Below are 23,744 nucleotides of genomic sequence, written 5' to 3' on the forward strand. Positions count from 1 at the left end.
TGGCTAATATAGCAAATCCTCTAAACTGCCCAGAATTGAAAATTATTGCATAGTACTGGGTAATTATAAAATGAATAAAAAACAAAAAAAAAATGCAGAAGCATTAAATATTTGAAAATGTCAGTTAAAAAGCATCAAATAGTTTTGATTGATGTTCTGTGCGCAAGCTTATAAGTAACACAAAAACAAAAATTTGAAATTTTATTAGATGTTGACAGGAATAAATTAGTTTCTTTGAAATATTTTGTATTCTTATATTAATGTATTAAAATTAATACTTAATACCTTAGTAAATAGTACAAATTTACATACTCAGTAAATTAGTACCTTTTTTTTAGTTGTTTTTCAACTTTCACACTTATTCCCTGTACACGCTTATTGTTGAACACTTTTACATTAAAATTAATACTTATGATTTATATCTGAACTAATTTTTTAAAAGTAAAAGTAATAAATTCTAAGTTATTTCTATTCTAATGGATAACCAAAGGGATACTAAAATCATCAAGGAAAAAACAAAAATTGTTTTAAAAATATTTAAAACATCTTGTTTTATGTTAATTGAAAATGTTTTTAATGTTGATTAAAAAGTTTAAAAGAATAATATTTTATAGAAAAGATTTTTTATTTTATAAATATTACTCTGTTTAGCGTTTCTTCTTATTTTCATATTTAAAAATTTCCTTTGTTACTTTTCTTTTTTGCAAAACATTTTTTTTAATGTTTAAAAATCGCACTGAAATTGCTCCAAGTGAGAAATCAAGTAATTATAAGAAAAGATTTTGGTAAATAAAACATAAATGAATAAGTTTAATACTTTTAAAATTGTTTTTGTGTTACGTAATTCAAACTTAAACGAACAAATTTTTATTGCTCTTTATTAAAAAAGATTTAGGTTTTAAATAAGTGTGTATCTATCATTTTCACTTTAATTAAGTCCTATTTTAGATACTTAGTTAAAACGCCACTATAAAAATATTGTGTATTAAAAAGTATATTTTAATTTTTTAATATAAAGTATAAAATTTAAATAGTTTTTTATAAACAGCTAAAGCTCTTTAGTTCTTTATTGTTATTGTTTTTTACTGTTTGTTTGTTTTTTCAGATGTTTTTTAATGAAATTCTTACACTAGTCATTTTATCAAGTTTGGTTAAAAGTATTTGTTTTTTAAAAAATCTTCAATTACAAACTTTTCTGCCTTAAAAATGCTCCAAAAAAAATGTAACAATGAATAAACATGCTTTTGCTTTTCTTTATTATTGCATAATTATGTAATGCTTATTAAAACAACATTTTAAATGCGATGTTTTTTACTATTTTTTAGTTTTTAGTTTTAGTCATTTTAGTTTTTTACTATTTTTGTCTATGTAATTAAAGTATGACTGAAATTGAAAAGCATTAAATTTTGCTAATTGAAAAGAAAAATAATGTATATTTGCGGGAGCTTTTTTTTGAGATAGGCGCAGGCGATTGCTCGCCATTCTTGCTGAAGCCAATATATATGGGTGTTTCAAAAAAAAGACTTTTCAAAATTTCAACTAAGATTGTTTCTTATATGGTGCCCCACCCTAGATATTACTGCACTAATTTTTTATGTTACATTTGGACTGCTCCATCAGTCCCCGCAATAAGCCCAAAGCTGATTTTTAGGCTATTTTTGAGCCTTTTTTTTTAGTCAAATTGTGGGCCCCCCTTCTTACTACCTGCACTAATTTTGAAAATTTTATTGGGAAATTTTATGCATAAGAATTAAATTGAAAACCTAAAGCTTCATTTGTTTAAATAATAAGTCAATCAAACAACTACATTTTCTAAACAATATGGATTTTTTACCTTTTTTTCACTCTTTGATAGTCTAAACAGTCTTTTTCCATATCTCTAGTGTTTATGGTCATATTTTAACTTTTATAGCCGCTGCAGAATTGTCTTAAAAAATGAGTTAGAGTTGTTTCTTTAATGTAACCGTATATAGTCATCTTTCTTTAAATGTTTATCAGCGTTAATTATCTTTCGATAATGCCAGAACATAAAAAAATAGTTTTAGCACAGATATTCAAAGAGAACTTTTTCAAAATCATTTTTCTTCTCTTTTTTCATTATTGAACTTGTTGACTACAAGGAAAATGTCTCATCTTCTTTTTGTGTCTCATTTTCTCTTTGTGTCTTATCTTCTCTTTGTGTCTCACCTTCTCTTTATGTCTTATCTTCTCTTTGTGTCTCATCTTCTCTTTGTGTCTCATCTTCTCTTTGTGTCTTATCTTCTCTTTGTGTCCCATCTTCTCTTTGTGGGATTTTTTGATCAACTCCTTTTAAAATAAGTTATGTATTATGTATGTTGAAAGTAACTTTATTATATTTGCTTTAGGTTTATATTTGATAAATTTTTTGAAAATATACTTGAATAATTTTTATTCAGTGTAACCATTTAGTGCAAAACATTGCAGTGAAGTAGTCTATTTCTTTGATCTATTTCTTCTCTTGGGCCCTGAAGTTGGGAATGTTATCCAATAAGAGGAGCATCTTCATGAAGTAAGTTCCTTTCATCAAAAACCTGGCGTGATATACAGGTCCATGCTTTCAGAGTCTGTACTACACATCTGAGTTTGCCATTACTGTGAGTTTGTCCAACTCAAGATAATCAGACCTGCATCTATTATAAATATAAATATTTATTTTGGTAAAAAATAATTTATCAAACTTAATTTTAACATTGTGTTTTCACTTATTGATACAAAATCTCTTCTACATCTCTAAATGGTGTTTAGATGAAGAATTTTTTAACATTTTTAAATTCGTCAGATAAACCTATCCAATATAAGTGTGAATATCAAAATGTTCAACAAATTTTCTTGGTATTTCAACTTATCATTTTCTTCACATTAGTTTTACATATATAAAAAAAATGCAATTACAAGCGTACTTATAAAACCAAATTTGTAATAGTAAAATAGTAGTTAGTATATAAAATATGCTCTAATATATTATATATTATCATATTAAGGGATTGAAATAGGTCCTAAACACTGCTGCCCCTCAGATGATTTTGAAGACTCTCCTGATGAGGGCAATCAACCGTTGCTCATTTTGTCAGAAAAAAATGAACAATGGTTGGTTGCTTTATCCTCCCTCCCTCCCCCCTCCCCTGCTCCTTTCCTCAAACAAGTCTCAAAAACAGTCTAAGAGGCCCAATGTCTGTCACTTATTTCGAACCCTGATTATATTACTATATATTATTTTGTTGCTAACAAAAAAATTTTGAGAGTAAATTAGTTTAAAAATGGCTCTTACTATATAAACCAAAATCGCTTTTCTAACAAATAATAAATAGTTAAAATAATACATAGTATGACACCAAACGTGTTTTGGTGTCATACTATTTAAAAATAATAAAACATCTTGTTTGTTTGCTTGACAATACCCTTAACTATCTATATATATATATATATATATATATATATATATATATATATATATATATATATATATACATATATATATATATATATATATATATATATATATATATATATATATATATATATATATATATATATATATATATATATATAAAGTAAAGGGTATTGTCAACCAAGTCTGCTTATACTTTGTAGAATAAATAAAGTAACAACTCATTTGTTGGTTTTTTTATAGAAAATGTATGGTGGATAATATAGAAGCCTTTAAACGAAGCTGTTTCAAGAAATAAAATCTAAAAATTAAAATAAAAGTGAGTTGAAAAAAACTGATATTTATTTGATGAAATCGCTAAACAACATTTGACTTGATGAAGTTTGTTTTTCACAGTTTTGTTTTTCATATTTAGGTCTGAAGGTTTAAATTTTTTGTTTTTAAAGTTAATTATTTTATTTATTTATTTTTTTCCTAACACTAATTAATAATTGAATGATATTTTTATTTAAGGAATAAATAATTAAATATATTATCTATAATAAAATAAATATAAGTTAAATAACTTTCAAACCCCTCTTTAAACTCTCTCAAATGCAGGCATGTCAACCATGTTTATATCTTGAAAATATTTATTATAAGTTTGTTTTAAATGAATAAAAAGTATATATATTTTTAATTACTAGTTTTGTTTTACTTCATTATAATTTATGAAATATATTACTTTACATATATATATATATCTATATATATATATATATATATATATAGATATATATATATATATATATATATTTATACACATAATTTTTTTTTTTTTTTTTGCTTTTGTATATAAATGTAACTCTTATATAAATAAACTTTCAATAAATAGTCAACAATTATTTTATAAAAATGGCATCACAAAACAAATATGAATTTGGGATGATTCAGCAAGTCTTGCAAGCTTCTGATTTGGAAAAGGTTGAAAAGAAAAAGAAAAAACCCGAAGAATGTACAAACCAAGCATTAGTGGAATTATTTTCACAAAAATCTATTTCTAAAACAATAGAAGATAATAGTGGTGATTTAGAAGCATTGTATAAAGAATACATAGTAAGCATTTTTGGTTGTTTTTTAATTTTACTTTCAACAACTTTTGATTTGCTTTTTGAGTTGTTTACATCTTAGTTAATTTCTACTCAATGACTTGTATTAATTGATTTATTACACATGAGATTATAATAGCTTTCCTCTGACTTATTTTATAAGGTTTACTACTTTATTTATAAGGTTAACCAACAACATCAGTTTTAAATTTTTTTTTTATGATTTTGTCTTACTTGTGGATGACAATAAAGATGTTCAAGAAAGGCAACAAATTGAAACCAATGAAGATTATACTGGATTAAACTATTTAGATATTATATATCACAATAAATTAGTTCTGAACTCTTTAAGTACAAAAAATGTGATAAGTGTTCATTTAGGTACAAAAAAATCTCATAAGTTATTCTTTTACTTAATTAAATTATATTTTTATATTTATAATTTTTGCTTACAGAAATAATTTGTTTTTTAAGGAAATGATTAAAACTTGTTTTAAATAATTTTAAACCCTTTCTTATAAAACATTAAATTGTATTGATTTCCATTATATTTATATTATATGTTTTAATTGATAAACATTTGATAAACACTTTAGTATTCATCGCTTTATAAAAAGAAACAAAAATTTCATAATAAATATAGCATCAGAATAAAGGATCACTTAAATATTTATACTATATACCATAAAAATTAAGAATCACTAAAATATGTATATATATATATATGTCTGTGTGTGTATATTAGGGATATGACTTTTTAATTTTTTTTCAAATAAAATGTTTCCTGTATCATAAATCGATGAACTTTTACCTAAAATCATGAAAAAAGGCCCAAATAGCTTTCTGCAACAAAAAAAGGTCACCCCCAAAATAAAAATTTGATTTACCATTTTTATACATTCATTTTTGACCGATGTTTTAATCTTAAGCTTAATTCTCAGCTTAATTCTATTTATTTCATTATTTTGTTATGAATTTATAAATATAACGCCACACGTTACCATGGCAACGAAACGGCCGTGTGCCGGCAAATACTTGGAATTGTTATGTGATGACGTCATTGTGTTACAACGGTGATATAGACGACTGTAACAGACTGTAGAAGATTATAGAACTTAGTAGAACATTCTGGAAGCTCTAAATAATTATATAAGCGAGCTGCTGTCAGAGCTCAGTGTTGATAATGTGAATAGTTCTATGAAGTACTCTGCGTGTAACTGAGCTAATAAGGAACTACTGTAGCGAACTAAAGACGCTGTAAGTGTACGAAGTATAAGTAGTTGCAGCATTATCGTTAGGATACGGACTGGATTATCGAACTGTTATCAACATTGACTGGATTATCGAACTATAATTGGATTACTATACAGTTAAAGTATTTTATTAATTAAACGACTTTATTAAACGGATATTTACGCTCAGCTATCCGTAAAGTCGTAACAATATTATATGATGTCTCACAAGAAAAGTCATACCACAGTAACAAAGAACAAGAAGACTTGGACTAAAAATTTGGTGAGATTTCAAGAGTCACACAGAAGAAGAGGAAGCGTGGCTGTAGAAGAACATTCACTCGATGAAAAATCCAGAATACCACTTCAATTGCAGATCGTAAGAAGATACCAGTTTCTCGGAGCATATGTTAAAGGAAGAAAAGAACGAATAGACGAAATTTCTAAGGAAATTACAAAATTGTGGGACAATAAACTGAATTTTCCACGTGTGTCTGATCAAGTGATAAGAGCAAAGCTTATGAAGGTGCTGAAGGTCTATGATGAATGTGTCAAGCGTGGAAAATATGATGTTCTCAATGCATTATTTGACATCACGAAAGTGAATGGCCAGTGGTTATCCTCGGAAGATAAACGTCTATACCACCTACAAAAAGAAAGTAAAGGACAGGTGGGGTACTCAACAGGACAAGTGGCAAGTAAAGAAACCATTCACCCTTCCAAGAGAAGGAAAGTCCAGTCTGGAACAGCAATACCTTCCACATCACAAGTCCTGTCTACCACAGACAGTGGTACTGAATCTGAAAACTGCAAAAGTAAGAGTGAAGATGATGAAGACGACGACGGTGATAAAGACGATGATGAGGACACTCAGAAAAAAACTAGAAAGCACTACAAAAGTAAATTTGCTGTAAGTATGGTTACATCAAGTGGAGTTTCCACAAAGAAAGCTGCTAAAATATGCAATGTATTATCACAACAAGGTATTGATATTCCAACTCCAAGTCAATCAGCAGTTTACAAGTCCATATTCAAAGAGGCAGGTAAATTAAAAAAAGAAATGATACAACAACTTAAAATGGAACAGTGGTCCTTACACTTTGACGGCAAACGAATAGATGATAAGGAATATCAGGTAGTTGTACTTCAGAATGAAAGAACTGACGTGAAACTTGATGCACTGCGTTTAAAAGATGGCAAAGCTGAAACTGTTGCTGAAAAAATTGCCAAACTTATTGATGAATACAATTTGTGGAATTCAATTAAGATGATCATTACTGATACAACAAACGTCAATACTGGGAAGAGAAATGGAGTTGTTGTGAAGTTGCAACGTATGTTTAAATTAAAGGGTGTCACAATACCACAATTTATCGGTTGTCAGCATCACGTACTAGACAGGATTCTCCGTCTGGTGATGGACGAAGAACTTGGGGGTGATACCAAATCTCCAAACATTGAATACCCATTTGTGTCTGAACTGTTGAATAAGTATGATGAACTGAAGGATAAGTTTGTGAATGGAACTGTAGAAATTCTTGATAAATCAGGGTGGAGAGACGATATGACGTTTTTGTACCATTTAACAAGAGTGTTTAGGTTCTATGAAGAACAAAGAAACTTCCCTCTGATTCACTTTCAGAACATTCCTAATATGAGCAATGCCAGATGGAACTCAAGAGCCATTCTCGCCATTCTGGCGTTCATTCTTATGCCTGAAGCGAGAAAGAATTTGGAGAAGGTTTGCAGGTTCATTTCATATGAGTGGGCAGAACATTGGTTTAGTAGTCAAAAGTACAATGACAATGACTTCAAGAATTTATCTGATGTATTGAAGCCTTACAAAAAGGCATTGCAGTCATTCAAAAATCACTGGAAGAAAGAGCCATCCGTCATCGACATACCACGAAGTAATCAGATAGCTGAACGTGCAATCAAGGTGATGCAAGACCTGTATGCTTCCTGCAGAAAGAAAGACAAACTGCAACTTCGATTCATTCTAAGTAATAAGCGCTAGACTCTTTATGAGACGTGAGCATCATGTGACCCATGTACTAAACACAGTAGGCCTATAGACACAGACAGTTATGTATATTGTTGTACTAAACGCTTTGATACTGTTAATTTTGTAATACTTGTATAATTATATATCACATAATGTTTTTTGTTATATCACAGTACATGTTGCATAAATAAATAAAATAACAACAGGAGTATGACTCTTACAACATCTTCAGCCTTTAATATTCATTTACTGTACAAAAGTGTACCTATTGAAAATTCGATTTTTTGGTTTTGGGGTGACCTTTTTTCAAAATATGTCAAAATGAAACATCTATTCGTTCTTTTTACATAAAAGTTCATTGAATTACGATACAGGCCTAGTAGGTTGCAAAAAAGTCATATCCCTAGTGTATATATATATATATATATATATATATATATATATATATATATATATATATATATATAGATATATACACATATATATATATGTATATTATATATGTGCTATCAAAATAAATGAATCATTAAAATCTTTGTAATATATATACCATCAAAATAGAGAAATTCTTCAGGGAAAAGTTGCGAATCAGATTTAGAAATTTAAATAAAACATTTAAATTTTTTAATTGTTCTTCCGTTGATGTTTTTTTTTGGTACTACAAATTATGCAGTTGATAATTTTTATAATGAATAAAATTGTAAAATAATAATTTCATTTTTCTTTCATTTTCACTTATTTTTATATTATTATATTATAGTTATTATATTGATATAAATTGTATAAATATTTTTAATTTTAGCATTTTAATTTACTTTAGTTATAATTTTAATTTGTGTCTTTATTTTAATATGTTTAAAGGAATCTGCAAACAAAATTGAAGAAGAAATTAAAGGTATTGTTTTGTAAAATTTTCTATAGTATTTTTGGAAATCTTTTTTAAAATTAATTTAACATTTTTTTCAGAATAAGATTTCTTAATAACCTAAAAATTAGCCCATTTTATAAACTTTTTCAATATTTTAAATCTAATTCACTTTCAACAAGGTTGCAGACAACCACTATTGAGTTGGGTGTTACTAGAAAACAAAAAATAGAGTTTAAGAGAGAGGAAACTATTGACAACAGATTAAGGGAGAATGAGTTTTGGTTGATGGAACTAGAGATGATAACTCCTTTGAGTAGCAACCATGATAGTATTAGTAAAAAAAAGGGAAAAAGAGATGCAACCTCACAACAATTTAACTACATAATTACATTTACAATGTATTTTCATCTAGAAAAGAAAGAGTATCATTAAATAAACCAGTCCAAATATTACAACAGTATTTCATAGAGGGACAAATAAGAGAAATCTTAGCAGATGCTAACTTAGCAATTTATTGTTTATATGGTTTCAACGATAGGTCAGTAATGAATGATAATCTAAGAATACGTAAAGAAGAAGATTCAGTGAGAGTGTTGCCATTAATTATTATAGGAATGTTGACAATATTGCGATAGTTACTTGTTAATTTAAAATTCACAAACTAATGCATGCCCCAAGCTGTTAAGAAGAGAGATCAGATTCAAGATTTTCTTGGACTAAGCAATTGAAAAGTCATAACATGTTCGATCTTTAAGCAATTTTCAATTTACAAAATGTTTTAAAGACGTCTTGCGCGAATGTTTGTTAATAAATTGATTTTCTTACTTTTAAAGATTCAAAATTTGCTAATCTACAAAGTTATATAAATTATATTTAACTATTAAAAATATATGCGTTAGTTACAGTTAAATATTTAATTATAACTTATCAAAATAATTTTTCTCATTATTGGACTATAAAAATTTTTATAAAATCTGTTATGAAGAAAACATACATTCAACATTTTGGTTGAATAAATTGTATCATTAGTTTCCGAAAATTGGTATTTAGATTTTTGTCTAAATTCATTCTGATTGGTTCATGTGATTTTATTTTTTGTTATTGGATCCTCATGACTTTCCTAAATTTCTGTTCAAATTTATTAATTTATTAAGTTTATGCTTTAATTTTGTGCCAAAAAAAGCTTTTTCTACTTTTAGCAAGATATTTTATGTTTAGAAGAATTATTCCATATACTATATTAAGTGAATTGATTTTTGATGTTGTCAAAAATTTGTTGACATTTTTATACTCTTTTTCTCTACATAAATTGTTTTACAACTTCATGTTAGTTTATATACAACTGATTGGATAAAGGTTAGTGTATATACACTTGATTGCATAAAGGTTAGTTTATATACAATTGATTGAATGAAGATTAGTTAATATGCGCTTGATTGGATAAAGGTTATTATTGTAAACTACAACAAGTTTTCTAAATAGTTTAATTTCTAACTAAATATATTTGTAACTTTGATATATTTTTTTAAGCTCTGGAATTGCACCTGGTACCCTCAGTATTATAAAAAATTTTTGGCATTAGGCCATGTATGAAATATTACTGGACAAGAATTAGCTAGTATTCCCTGTCCAGTAATATTTCCTCTATATGTTATAAGTTAAAATAGTATGTACTAAAAATGAATAATAAGAATTTAAACTGTAACTTATAAGATGTGTTTTTTTATATTTTTAGATAAAGAAGTCAAAGATGCTCAAAAAAGGTTAATTAAAATTATATTTTACAAAACCAAAAACCTAAAAAAATTTATATATAGTTAAATAAAAAAAGTAATTAAAGTTTGCCATATTATTTAAAAACATTCGCATATAAATTTGCTGAATACTCACACAAGCAGTGAATATCTGAGGAGAAAATGAAGTACATAAGAATAGAGGAGAATTATTTTCAAACAAAGCATATTTTGACAGATGTCAAGACAAAAATAAAGGTTAATAGAAGAAAATTTAAAAATAAAAATAAGACAGTTCACCCAAACAATACTTACAAAAATAATAAAAATAAAATTTTTATAAATACTTGAAATGAACAAAGATATACAACAAATAGAGTAAAACTGGGTCAAACCTCACACTCATCAATAAAAATAAATAACTTTTTAATTTTTGAATTTTTATTTAGATAGGTAACAAAAAACTACATAAGATTATATAAATATATATATATATATATATATATATATATATATATATATATATATATATATATATATATATATATATATATATATCAAATTATCATACATATTAAATGTAAAGAAAAAAAAAATTGTGCGGTTTTAGATGATATTCTAATAAAACCGAACACTTGAGAAAACATTGAATTTTTTTAAGTTCTAATTATTTTTTTATCGTTATATTTAATACAACTTATATTTAAGAAAATTTTTACATTTTTTGCGACAAAAAAATTCCGTACCAACTACATATTTCTTTTCTTTGCACAATCATTCCCAACTCATCGAATTCTCACATTGTAACATTTCTATGTGTAATTGTACTCTACATTTTGCAACTTTTAATCATTTGGCTGCAGGTACTTGTTCTTCATTATTGCTTTGCTGTTGTATGCTCAAGCATTTGCATTAAGTTTAGCAACTTTCATAGTGAACTGGAAATCAGCAATTGCATGCAAGCATGTAAAGCATTTACCACTCTCGTACAGAAGTTTGAGCAACGAAAACTTTATTTAAATTCTTACATTTTGAGTCTTTGTAATACTCTGTAAGAATTTCTTTCCAATGGTTGTAGAATAAGTAAAGATTGGTCTGGTAGAAAAATCAAAATTGTATTGTTTTTTTTTGCATAGCAATATCGCTTCCAAAGTTATGTGAGTTGTATGCCCATCTAATACTAAAATATGAATACCACTAATTTGCTCAGTTTTGGGGTATAAATACTTCTTTCAGTTATTCAATAAACGTATCATGCTCCATCCAACCTAATTTTGAAATTGAATATTTGGTGCCAACTGAACCACCTCTTGCCCAGTTAGGACAAAAGTTTCTTTTGGCTTTGTATATCACAAATGGTGGTGCAAAATGCCCATCAGCATTGCAGCAATTGTTCACATTATAATAAGTTTTTCATTGTTGTTAGTAAGTTTAAATGCACATTTTGTCCCTTTTTGACACACTACGGTTGATAACCCAAAAAAAAAGTTTTATCAATTCTAAATATGTGACCCAGAAGTTATACCAGTCTGTTGATATTGCTTGGCAATGCATTCAAAATAATGTTCAATTATTTCTGGTATACAACAAGTAGCTCTGTTAGATGTCTGTTTTCTTCTTTTGACCATTTCTTAATAAATGCATATTTCCAGTTTTTATTAGGCTTGCCATTTTTGAATAAGTGCAGTTGATCTTTGCATTTAAGGCAATCACATATAAAATCGAAGAGTTCTTTTTAGGTTAAACCATAACTCGTCACCAAGTGATTGGAACCCATGCACCATCATTCTTTCTATCTCATTTGAGAGTACTGTTGTTGTACCTGAGCCATGGAAGCCTTTATTGTTGTTTTTGCGATCTTTGAGTGTTGAGACTGGAACGCCATGTTTGAATGCAGCTTTTCTCAGTGATGCATTCTTTTCTTTTATATCAGGTAACGCAGTTAGTATATCATCTTTCTTGTATGCTTTTGTTTTTTTAGTTGACATTTTGAAGTGAGTGAGTTGAGTTAAATTGAGTGAGTGATGATTATATTAAAAAATAACATAATAATTAGTTTTTAATAAGTGATGATTGTATTGACAAATAACCTAAAAATTCATTTTTAATTAGATAAAGATCAGTGCTTAATCACTAGCAAAAATCTAGACTAAGTAATAATTCGGTTTCATCAGACAAGATTTTTTTTTTACTTTTTTTATTTTACTTTTTGTCCTTGTTGAATTAAAAATGAGAAATTAAATTTCCAACAAGATAGCACTAAAATTATTTTTATACCAGCTTCAGTTTAAGTGCTATTTTGTTCCCAACGATAAGAAATACATGACTCCCTGCTTAAGTTGTATAAAAAAAGAAAATAATGGAGTTGAATCAGCATATAATTTTATCAATTCAAATAGAGGAGAGAGTTCTGTAGTAGAATGTATTTTTATTTTTTTTCATAGTCATATTCGTTCAATTTTTATTTGACAATTTTGATCAGTTTGCTGAATAATATGGTGTGCGGATTGACCCGGTTTTCCTCTATATCACCAAACAAAAAGTTACAAAATAAAATATTTACTTTTTAAATAAAATGTATGCATACAATAATGTAAAGCCTAAGAATGGAAAAAAAAAAATTAATGCTGATGTTTAAATGTAATTTGTATAGTGGTAATAAGAAGTAATAAAGTTAAGTTAGTATATCATTACTTCTAATAATAGTATAATTAAATTTGTTGTTTCGCCCACCCCTCATATGTTCAGCAATATCAGTTGTTTAACATTAGTGCTAAAAAGCCTTTAGTTGACTCAAAAATATTCCACAAAGTATTCAGTAATATTCGTTTGTCTTTATGATATCAAAAATGTTTGTGTATTTCTTGTGTATGGGTGTGTGTATCAAAGTCTGAAAAAGATTTTTTTGTTTTTTTAACATTATATTTTTTTATTTAAAATGATATAAGTTCAAACGAAGGCTTGAATTTTTGAACTGTCTTTTAATAACTTTAGTTGTTTTACAGAAATAATAACAAGATATTTGTGTCCAAATCTTAAGAAAACTATTGTTAAATCGATCAGTTGTTTTACTGAAATGATAACAAGATATTTGTTATTATTTCAGGTAAAACTAAATATCGCTTGGTCAGTTTTTCAAAAGCTTCTCTAATACTAAACTTTTTTCAGGAAAATACCAGCTGATGTAGTAAACAAAAAATAAGTATGCCAAATAATATCCAATCTACAATAGAATTAAAACAAAGTTATTCATTGTTTTGATTTAGAAGGTGAACATCTATTTTTTGAAAAAGTTTGTTTGGTCTAATATTTTTTTGAGATACTGTACATATGTACATACATTCATACATACATTCATACATACATACATACATACATACATACATACATACATACACACGTACGTACGTATGTATGAATGTATGTACATATGTACAGTATCTCAAAAAAATAATAGACCAAACAAATTTTTACATGCATACATACATACAGGCATACATACATACATACAGGCATACATACATTTCAAGTTATTATTTTTTTAAAGATCTTCTATTAGTAGTGTTTATCTGTGATAGAGGGGCAAATTTATCAATATAAAAGCCCATTTAGCCATTATATAAGCCAATTTATCAATATAAAAGCCAATTTCATATATGTATATAAAGCAATAATCAAATTTATACTTTAAAGCATGGAATCAGGCTTGTACAGGAATGGTGTGCAATCAAGCGCTATTGCTGACCATACAAATGATTTTTTTTTTTTTAGATTTGACCACGACTGTTTAGATGTTTTAGAAATGATTTTAGGAATGCGCTGAAAAAAGAAAATCTAAGCTGAACTTAAATTAGGAAAAAAATTTAAAAAAACTAAAAAAAAAAAATGACAATTCTTAACAAAAAAAATATAGTAGCACTAAAATAACTCAAAGTGAAAATTGCTTTCTATAACGTTTTTAATTGCATTTGAAATAAATTACTTTAAATTTTATTAAAAGTATGCAAATCGATTTTACATTACTTCTAATTTTTGTTTAATAAATAATTAAATAAATTTTATTTAAATTGTTAAATAGTGTTTTATATATATATATATATATATATATATATATATATATATATATATATATATATATATATATATATATATATATATATATACATACATATATATATATATATATACACATATATATATATATATATATATATATATATATATATATATATATATATATATATATATATATATATATAGATGTATATATAGATGTATACATATATACATTTAAATTGTATCAACATTTATTTTTTCCAAAAAGTTGCAAAAAAAATTGTTTAAAAAATAACCTAGTCTTTTTAAAATAGTAATTTTTAATCATTTCATGCTCTGATTAGTAAGTCAAGATAAAAAAAAGGTTTTAAACAATTCTTTGTTAAAAGAGAAACAAAAAAACAAAACAAAAATAGTAAAGCAATTATATTATTTCATGGCAACAGAAAGATTTAATTTAAATTATTCATAATTTAAAGTAACTTAAAAAAGTAATGTTTAAATTTATCATAAAAAATATATGCTTACATAAAAAAAATTTACATATAACATTTTTTCCTAATTTACACAAAATGTTTTTAAACAAATATTATAATTAATTTTTTATTTTTTTTAAAGCCTTCGCGTAGAACAAAAAACTTTAAAAAAGATCAAACGATTAAAAGTTATTCATAACGTAACAATTTTTTTATTGCATTTGAATTGTTAAAACATCAAAACAGCTGTAGTCAAATTGTTAAGAAAAAAATTATAGGTGTGGTTAGTTACATGGGTCAGGAGCATCCGCACCCTATTCCTGTCTATACCTTATGGAATGTTTCTGCTGTTGTTGAGTGTAAGTAATGGAGTGAAAATCTTTATAGAAAAAAAAAGAAAAAAGAAAAAGAAGATCCAGAAAGACTTTCTCGAACAATATTTGTTGGAAATGTTTCACTCAAAGTTACAAGAAAGGTTTTTAAATGTACTTTTTGTATGTTACCTTTTTGTCTTTATTATTTTTTGTTATAAAAATTTAGTTTTTTCCATTTTAAGGACATAAAGAAACTATTTGCAAAGTTTGGTAATATTGAGACTATCCGAATTCGATCAGTTGTATGTTTTTTAAGTTTTATAGAACAACATAATTAATATAAGATAATAAAAATAAATAAATATAAGAAATTTTTAATATAACAATGAAATTAATATAAGATAATAATATAAGTTATATCAACAATGAAATTAATATAAGAAAATTTTAAATAAATGTAAAAAAAACCATCAAATTTCAGCCAGTTGCAGAATCAAAATTACCAAAAAAAGTTGCACTTCTTCAGTAAGTCTTTTTTCTAATTATTTACTAACGCTCACTATTTTACCAACACTCATTATTTTTATCAAGACTTTATTGATTCAAAGTATCTGAAAAAATAAATTCAAAGAACAGTTCTTGTAATCTAATTTTTATTTTTCAGGAAAAAATTTCACAAGGAACGTGACAGCATGAATGCTTATGTTGTATTTAAAGAAAAGAATAGTGCAGAAAAAGCTCTAGAAAGGTAAATGTATCTAATATAAATAAACATGATAACTAAAAGTCTTGCTTATGATTTATTTAAGTACCCAAATTTAATGCTTCTCTATATTCATTTATGTGTGTGTGCATTTATATATTTATATATACAAACAATATTAACTTATGTTTTGAGCAGTTAGTCAGACAGACAAAGTTCTTTTTGCCTGATATACTGTTTAGATTACAATTTAAATTCTAATGTTAACTAAAATGGATATTTAGTTTTAAAATACACTGTTTCATTATATGGCATTTCAGTTTGTATAATTTTCTACTTTAACTTCATTTGAAATATATTTTATATAATCTTATTTAATAATTTATATCAAGGATTTTACAAATTATTTTGAAAATGATTTTTAAATTTAAACTCTAATATGTAAAAAAAATTTTACGTTAAACCTATGTATTGGTTTATTTTAGATTTAAAAGTAAAATTTTTTATAATTAAAAATGTCGATGAGAAATGGGAAAAAGAATGCTGGAAAATGTCAGGAAGTAACTGAAGTTTCAATTGAACTTCAAAATTAAATTTTAAATTTAAATGAACAAACTTGTTTTTCCGCGCAGCGCCTTGTTCATAAAGGTTTGTGTTATGGATTTAAAGAGTTAAGAAAGGGCTTTAACCACAATAAGGTAGCCTTCTCAACTGTAGTGGCCTCCTCAGCTTCTCACTTTTTCTTCTGGGAGGTGATTAACATAAAAGATAAAAAAAGTGACTCAATCTGTAAAAATATTTGAATAAAAATTGTGATAATGTATTTCCAAATAATGATTCAAGTATTTGTAAATCTGCTCTGATAGCTGTTATTGTTGGTTATATTAATTGATAATAATAGTTAATAATAATTTAGTTAATAATCTAATAGTTATAATGTCAATATTGGTTATAGTAGTTTACAAATTTACAAAACATCTTTAAAAAAAAAAGATTGCCCAGGTTTTATTAGGTTATTTTAGGTGGGTTTTATTGGGCAGGTTTTTTAATGTCAACTCTGGTTAAAATTGAGTTTTTAGACCTATGAAAGATTTCATATTGATCTTTAAATCCATATTTTATATTCTAATAACAAAATATATCTTTCTTGCAATCTGTTTTCAATTTATATTTTTTATTATAAGTTTGTTATTTTCAATGAACTTGTTTTTAGTTGTCAATTTTTTTATTATTTGATCTAATACTTTTATATATTACTATTTGATTAAATATTTTTATATATTATTTGATCCAATATTTTTATATTTTATTATTTGATCTAATATTATATTATTTGATCTAATATTTTTACTATTTGATATTTTAGCAATGGATATTTATTAGAAGGATTGCATTTACGAGTAGACAAAGCAGATTTTCAGAAGGTAAAAGGTTTTTGTTCAATGTTCAATATTTATTAAATTTAAGTAAAAACTTTTTTTTTTAACCTTGATAGCCTTATTTAACCTTGATAGCCTCATTTAACCTTGATAGCCTTATTTAAAAAAAGAAAACAATTATGGTTAATTTAATGTAGTTGTATTTCCTTTTATGTTTTTTTTTATTTTATAAAACTTTTGTTTTATAACAATATTTTTTATTATTCCAAAAAATTCTATTGTTGCTTAGTTTTATTGAATTAAATTGTCAATTAAGCAAAATCAAGATTAATGTCGAGTTTTTGTGAACTAAACTTTTTTTTTTGTTGAAAAAAATTTCAATGTTATTAATTTATGTTAGCTAAATAGAATGATAATTTTTTTAAACTTTTGTTTTAAACTTTTAAATGTTTTGAGTTGTAAACTTCTATTGATGTTTAAGAAAGTTTTAAAAAATTTTGGTTCAATACTTAAAAGTTTTAAGTAATTTGTACCATCCTTGCACAAGTTTTAAAGTTTATTTTACTAATATACCAACTATTCTTCATGTATATAATTTTTTGCAAAAATGATTTAGGTAATAAAGAAAAGTTTTTTTTTTATATAAGCTGCATTTATGCCTATTATTAGAAAACGGTTGATGTTGCCCCTCAAAACAGAAAGTTTTTTAGGTTGCACAAGAACTTAAATTTTTCTAGTGATTTAGTTTACAGAGCTCTTAATCACAAATTTACTCCAATAAAAATTGTTTTAAAATTAAATTTAAAAAATCTTTTTTCCAGTTGATCCACATAAAATAGCTTGCAACTGTCTTGCAAGTTCTTACTCTGGAAGAAGTACTTATGTGGTGGAATGGTTTGTATATACTTTGGATTCATATTTCTTAACTTTAAAAATTTGGTCCACTAGTTTAAAAATTTGGTCCACAAGAATGTGCAGAAACATCTCAATTTTGTGTTATGATGGATAAATTTTTGACTGTTTAAATGTTTCAAGTAAAAATGTTTTTAAGTTAAGCAATAAAGAAAATATAAAAAAATATAAAACTAATAATAAGTTTTAAAGATGTTTATATTTGAATGGCTAGACAGTTTTTTATTATTCTTTAGTTAGTTGTCAATGCACTCTGTATTGACAATTGGAAACATTTAGGATCACAGGAATTATGCTGCTAATGTTAGGATAAATGTTTAATTCTTTAAAAAAATATGAAGTTGTCTGAATGATGAAAAAATATGAAGATGTCTGAATGATGAAAAAATATAAAGATGTCTGAATGATGAAAAAATATGAAGATGTCGGAATGATGAAAAAATATGAAGATGTCTGAATGATGAAAAAATATGAAGATGTCGGAATGATGAAAAAATATGAAGATGTCTGAATGATGAAAAAATATGAAGATGTCTAGATTACTGTATTTAAAGAAGTTTATAAGTTTCTCTTAGAAAATGAAGAAAAATTAGAAAATTTCTTTCAGAAAAATCTTAAGCAACTTTTTAAAAATTCTTATTATATTGCATAGCAAAGTTTTACATAGCAATAAGTAAGACATAGCAAAGATATATATTGCTCAGAAGTTGTGTGGTGTGTAGCAAACAATAGAAACAAAAAGATTCAATATATAAATGTGTAGATTACGATGTGGGCAAAACACAGAGGTTTACTTTTATACATCTCCCTGCTTTGCCAAATATTACAAGATATTGATGCATTCTTTATAATATTTTGAAATATATAGTATAATATTAGAAACAAATTTCAAAACTTGCAGAATCCAATTTCAATCCTAATTTTGTTTGTTGCAACTCTTTTGCAATTCTAATTCGTTTTCAGTTCTACTGATTAATCTTATTAACTAATGATGCAACTAAAATAACAATCTAATACTATTTATGCAATGTGAATTTAATACTTAAGTAGACTTTAAAAGTGAAAAAAACAGAAACAGTTATGTTGCTACAGGTGGTAATTAATATGTAATACTATAATAATAAATAATAGTAATAAGTAATGATAACAAAAACCTTTATTCTGATGTATTTTTTTATTAAAATTAGATTAAAAAAAAGTCCTTCAAAAATTTTTTTATTTCTGGCCATATTTAGTTTTGTAAACTTTACTTTTACAGTAAGTAAAACCAAAAGAGCTACTGGCAATAGCTCTTTTGGCTAAGAGCGATGGCTTGTGGCCTACGGTGACTTATGTGTATTCGATCAATTGAAATCCATTCTATAAGTCTTACGTCTGGCTCTGATGTGCTAGCCCATAAGCGCAAGGAGTGAGTGTGTTTAGCTTTCTGTTCACCCGATTTGAAAGTGAACAAAGGCATAACGAGACCATATGAGACGACCAAACGGTATATATTAATTCACTACACCATCACACCTGTAGACATCAACAGTCTCTAAAATCAGTATATCAAATATTTGTTCTTTATCATATACTTTTGTTCATAATCTTTTTTTGACCTTATCCTTGTATATTTATTCAGATTTGTGTTATAATGTGTGAATGAGACCGCATATTTGTGAGAAGCATAACAGCGCGATAATTTTCCACAAAAAAACGTATTAGCGTATTTTTATAACAAATAGTTCAGTACATTCCAACAAATTCTTGGTTGGAATGTACTGAACTATACTACTAGATAAGTTTAGACATATCACGATTTCATGAAGTTTTTTGTTTTTTTCTAGTTTTCTTGATCTGACATCGCTAAGTGAGTTTGTTGTGGTTTGCACTATACAGTGTTCACTAATGTTCGTTTGGTTATTCTGTCAACAATACTGTTTTTAAACATTACATTTTTCAGTGGTTATAAGCTATTAGTAAAAAATCGCATTTATTGTCTCATCTGTTTATTTTCTCACTATTCTCTGCCTACTGATTATATGTCTGTATTTTTTTATCTCTGGCTAATCATTTTTTAATTTATCTGAGTCTGTTTTGTGTGATAGCTATTGTCTCTACTTATCAGGCAAGATTTATATTTCTCATACTATTGGAGTTACCACATTTTCCACCATATTTTTACTACTTTTGTACTAACCACAAACATTCTTAGTTTCGATGTTTATGAGTGGTATTTACTTATTATATTTATAGGACACATTTCAGCCATAAAAGAAATGGTAAGTTACTCATAATTATTAGTTACTATTTTTTATTTGCTTTGTGTTATTTCTATACATTAAAATTGTTTATTTTAATACATACGCATACATGCATGTGTACACATTTGTCTCTTCTAGTGTAAGTGTACATGTATTTATATGTATTTACATATTTGTTTATATTCACACCACACGCATATCTTACCACCCTCGTGAGATCTCTAAGAATGTTGGAGCTGTATTAAAAACTGGGATAGGGATTGGGATTTTTGGCTTTTGTAGTGTAGTCCTATTATATTGCAATATTGACTAGCATGACATAGAGTGTAGGCAGTGAGATCTGTTACAAGAACACACCCCTGACGAGTGGCGTTAGTGCAGGTCTCGGGCTCTCCAAAATGTCATTGGTGATCACAGTACATTCCTGAGGAGGGGGATTACCATTATCCACTACTTAATTCTGATTGGTTATCAGGCACCAACATTTTTTTACCTCTTGCACCCACGTATTATAGCGCTTTGTGAGCTTTATATTATGAATTTGTTACATTAACAACATTTATATACTTTAACTCACACAGGTGTTTATCATTTTTCAATTTATTATCTAGAGTTTAGACCATAAATAGTACCACATTTATCAGCCTATTTTTTCTTTTCATATTGCCCGTACTATCATTTTTTATCATTTTACTTAATATTTTGTTATCTTATTTTATTTTATTGTTTTTGTATGGTGCAATAATTTTAGCCATGGTTGCCGTTAATAAACCAGCAGATCTATATTAACTTGTTTACTCATAGACCATTGTTTTATCATTTGTTTAGAATGACTAGAGCTGAGTTATTGTTCACCCTATCCCTGACTCATAAAATTTTATTCCTCCTACAAAATAGTCTTTACATTCATTAATGATTCTCACCCAATGACATCATCTACAATCTACTTCTATTTTCACATCTCCCAGGTCTACGTAACTGGGCAGTTCCGATGGTCACTTTTTGCAACCATTGTGTCGCATAAACAAACAAACTTTACTACACAAGTTGTACAAAAAACTAGATATCAAACAACCTTCAAATAATATTACATCTTGTTTCTGTCAAAATTTTAGTAATAGCTAGTTTACTGCTCATTTTTTGAACTTGCACAGGGTTGGACCAAGTTTAACTTAAAATGGTAATTCAAAAGAAACGACTTGTGCTACCAAGCTATATTTATTTTTTTTTTAATTTTGACTATGTTTTAACATTTGCAAAAACTACATTTTTTCTAGATTTAACTTTTCCTATAACCGCGTTGCTCACCAATGGAACGCACTACCAAAACAAGTTGTCAGTGCTATTAGTGTCAACTGCTTCGAAGCAAAGTTTGATCAGCTATCACCATAATTATAGAACACAACCATTTCATGTAATTTAACTAACAAAAATATTTTTATAATAAAATAATTGTAGAGCAACAAAAGTATTGTAGCAAGCAGATATAATGAACTCTAGATGACATAACAAGCAACAAGTGATATAACAAGCAATGCGTATAGTGTCGTGCTTTAAAACAAGATCACATTTTTATCCTTAATTTATTTTTATTTTTTGAACTTTAGGAGTTCTAAATAAATTAGGAATACAGCACTTTATGCAATGCCTTTATGCTGGCTAATACCTTAATATTATGCAGCTTATATATGAAATCTTTGTTTACAAAAATTTTTTAAAATCCTGACAAAAAGTAATATATTTTATTTAAACACAAGTTTGTAACACAACAAGTTTAACTTTTTTTTTAAAAGTTTTTGTAATTTTTAAAGTTAATTTTTCATTCAAAGTTTGGTGTGTATAATAAACCTCTATTTAATTGTATGATATTTGCTATATTATAAAATGTAGTATAAATTTAGAATTTAATTTTGTGAATTTTAGAATTTATAAAAGAATTTAAAAAGAATTTAAAAAGCATTTCAATCTGAATATTTTTTAAAATGCTTTGCTTAATAGTAAGCTTGATAAAAAAATTTACAGACTGATTGGGAGTTGGTTATAATTTTACTTATGTTTAAAGCTTCGTTAAAGTCTTTTAAAAAAAATTGTGAAAATTTTTTTGAAGCGTTCACCATTTATATTAAGGTGAAGCAGTGTCGAAAGGTCATTAAATTAAGAAAATTATAAAAAATTATTAGGGAGTTATGGAAATTTTTCTAGCTGTTGAGATTAAACCTAAAAGAAAAATTATGACACATAATCTCTTGATAATAATTATAATTTTTATCAAACTTTCGATGAAAATTATAAATTATAAAACTTCAACAAAATTTAGTCCTTGTTAAACTAACAACAAAAAAATTCAAATGTAAGTAATTCCATAAAACAAAAATATAAAAAAGTTTTATTTAGTTATTTTGCTCAAATTCTGTTTTTTACAAATTTATCCTTATTTAATCCTTATTTTAATTTTGACTTATAACATATTTATATATTATTTTATAGGTTGATCAAAAACTATGTCTGTTTGTTGGAAACTTGCCTTTTAGTATATATTTATTTAGCATTATTTTGTATGTGTCTTAAGTATTCTATAAAGTGCTGTTTCTAATTTTTATTTATTTCACAAGTTATACACTCTATTATATTTATTTATATAATCATTGTTAATTATATTCATTTCTAATTATTTATCTAAACTAATTATCATTTATTGGTTTAGATTTCTATGTTAAAGTTAAATACAACTTAAAGACTTTAAATTATTTTTTTATAATTTAAAATATAACAACATAATTTTGACAAATATTTTTTATAGGTTTATCAGATGAAGAACTGCGTTCTCATTTTAAAGATTGTGGGAGGATTGAAGATATCCGTATAATAAGAGATAAAGCTACAGGACTTGGTAAAGGTTTTGGTTATGTCAGATTTAAGGTAAATTTTTTATTTAATTATATGTTTCATTATATCATACTATATTTTGACTGACTTGGTGAGTTTTATGTCACAGTAAAACTTTATTTTCAGGTTTTAATAATTAAACCTTTAGAAAGCATTATCTTTTTTTGCTATTTATCTATCCAGACACTAATAAGTTGTATTACATTGCTACTGTGAATGCTTGTTTTTTTAAATTATACAACTTCTCTTCCAACAGTGCTGCAGGCAGCCATTATTAAGCTAGGAGTTACTAAGCTATTGAGAAAGATAACTAAAAAGCAACAAGCAGCTAATATAAAACTTGAAAACTGGTAATTATGGAAAAGACAATCCAAGACGGTTAGGTTAGAATTTAAAAGTGTTACTGCATGCCTAAAATACTAGATAAGTAAAGATTTTTT

General features: G+C 26.1%; 2 protein-coding genes across 5 annotated transcripts in view; both read left to right on the top strand.

Annotated features, from left to right (window-relative positions):
• LOC105849422 (BRISC and BRCA1-A complex member 2) overlaps positions 1–3,781 on the top strand; it is a 74,448-nt gene extending 70,667 nt beyond the window's left edge. For all 4 annotated transcript variants that reach the window (XM_065804528.1, XM_065804529.1, XM_065804527.1 and 1 more), the window contains one exon: positions 3,653–3,781. In XM_065804528.1, the coding sequence (XP_065660600.1) occupies positions 3,653–3,707 (55 nt within the window). In that variant the 3' untranslated portion in view covers positions 3,708–3,781. The remainder of the gene's footprint in view (positions 1–3,652) is intronic.
• A 472-nt stretch (positions 3,782–4,253) lies between these two features.
• The window catches only part of LOC100214874 (RNA-binding protein 34), a 28,471-nt gene continuing 8,980 nt past the window's right edge, over positions 4,254–23,744 (top strand). The window contains exons 1-10 of the mRNA XM_065804531.1: positions 4,254–4,504; positions 8,596–8,629; positions 10,338–10,365; positions 15,255–15,342; positions 15,424–15,483; positions 15,663–15,706; positions 15,846–15,929; positions 17,251–17,308; positions 22,906–22,948; positions 23,219–23,337. Of these exons, the coding sequence (XP_065660603.1) occupies positions 4,304–4,504; positions 8,596–8,629; positions 10,338–10,365; positions 15,255–15,342; positions 15,424–15,483; positions 15,663–15,706; positions 15,846–15,929; positions 17,251–17,308; positions 22,906–22,948; positions 23,219–23,337 (759 nt within the window). The 5' untranslated portion in view covers positions 4,254–4,303. The remainder of the gene's footprint in view (positions 4,505–8,595; positions 8,630–10,337; positions 10,366–15,254; positions 15,343–15,423; positions 15,484–15,662; positions 15,707–15,845; positions 15,930–17,250; positions 17,309–22,905; positions 22,949–23,218; positions 23,338–23,744) is intronic.

Source organism: Hydra vulgaris, chromosome 09 (assembly GCF_038396675.1).
Source record: "Hydra vulgaris chromosome 09, alternate assembly HydraT2T_AEP".
Taxonomy (NCBI): domain Eukaryota; kingdom Metazoa; phylum Cnidaria; class Hydrozoa; order Anthoathecata; family Hydridae; genus Hydra; species Hydra vulgaris.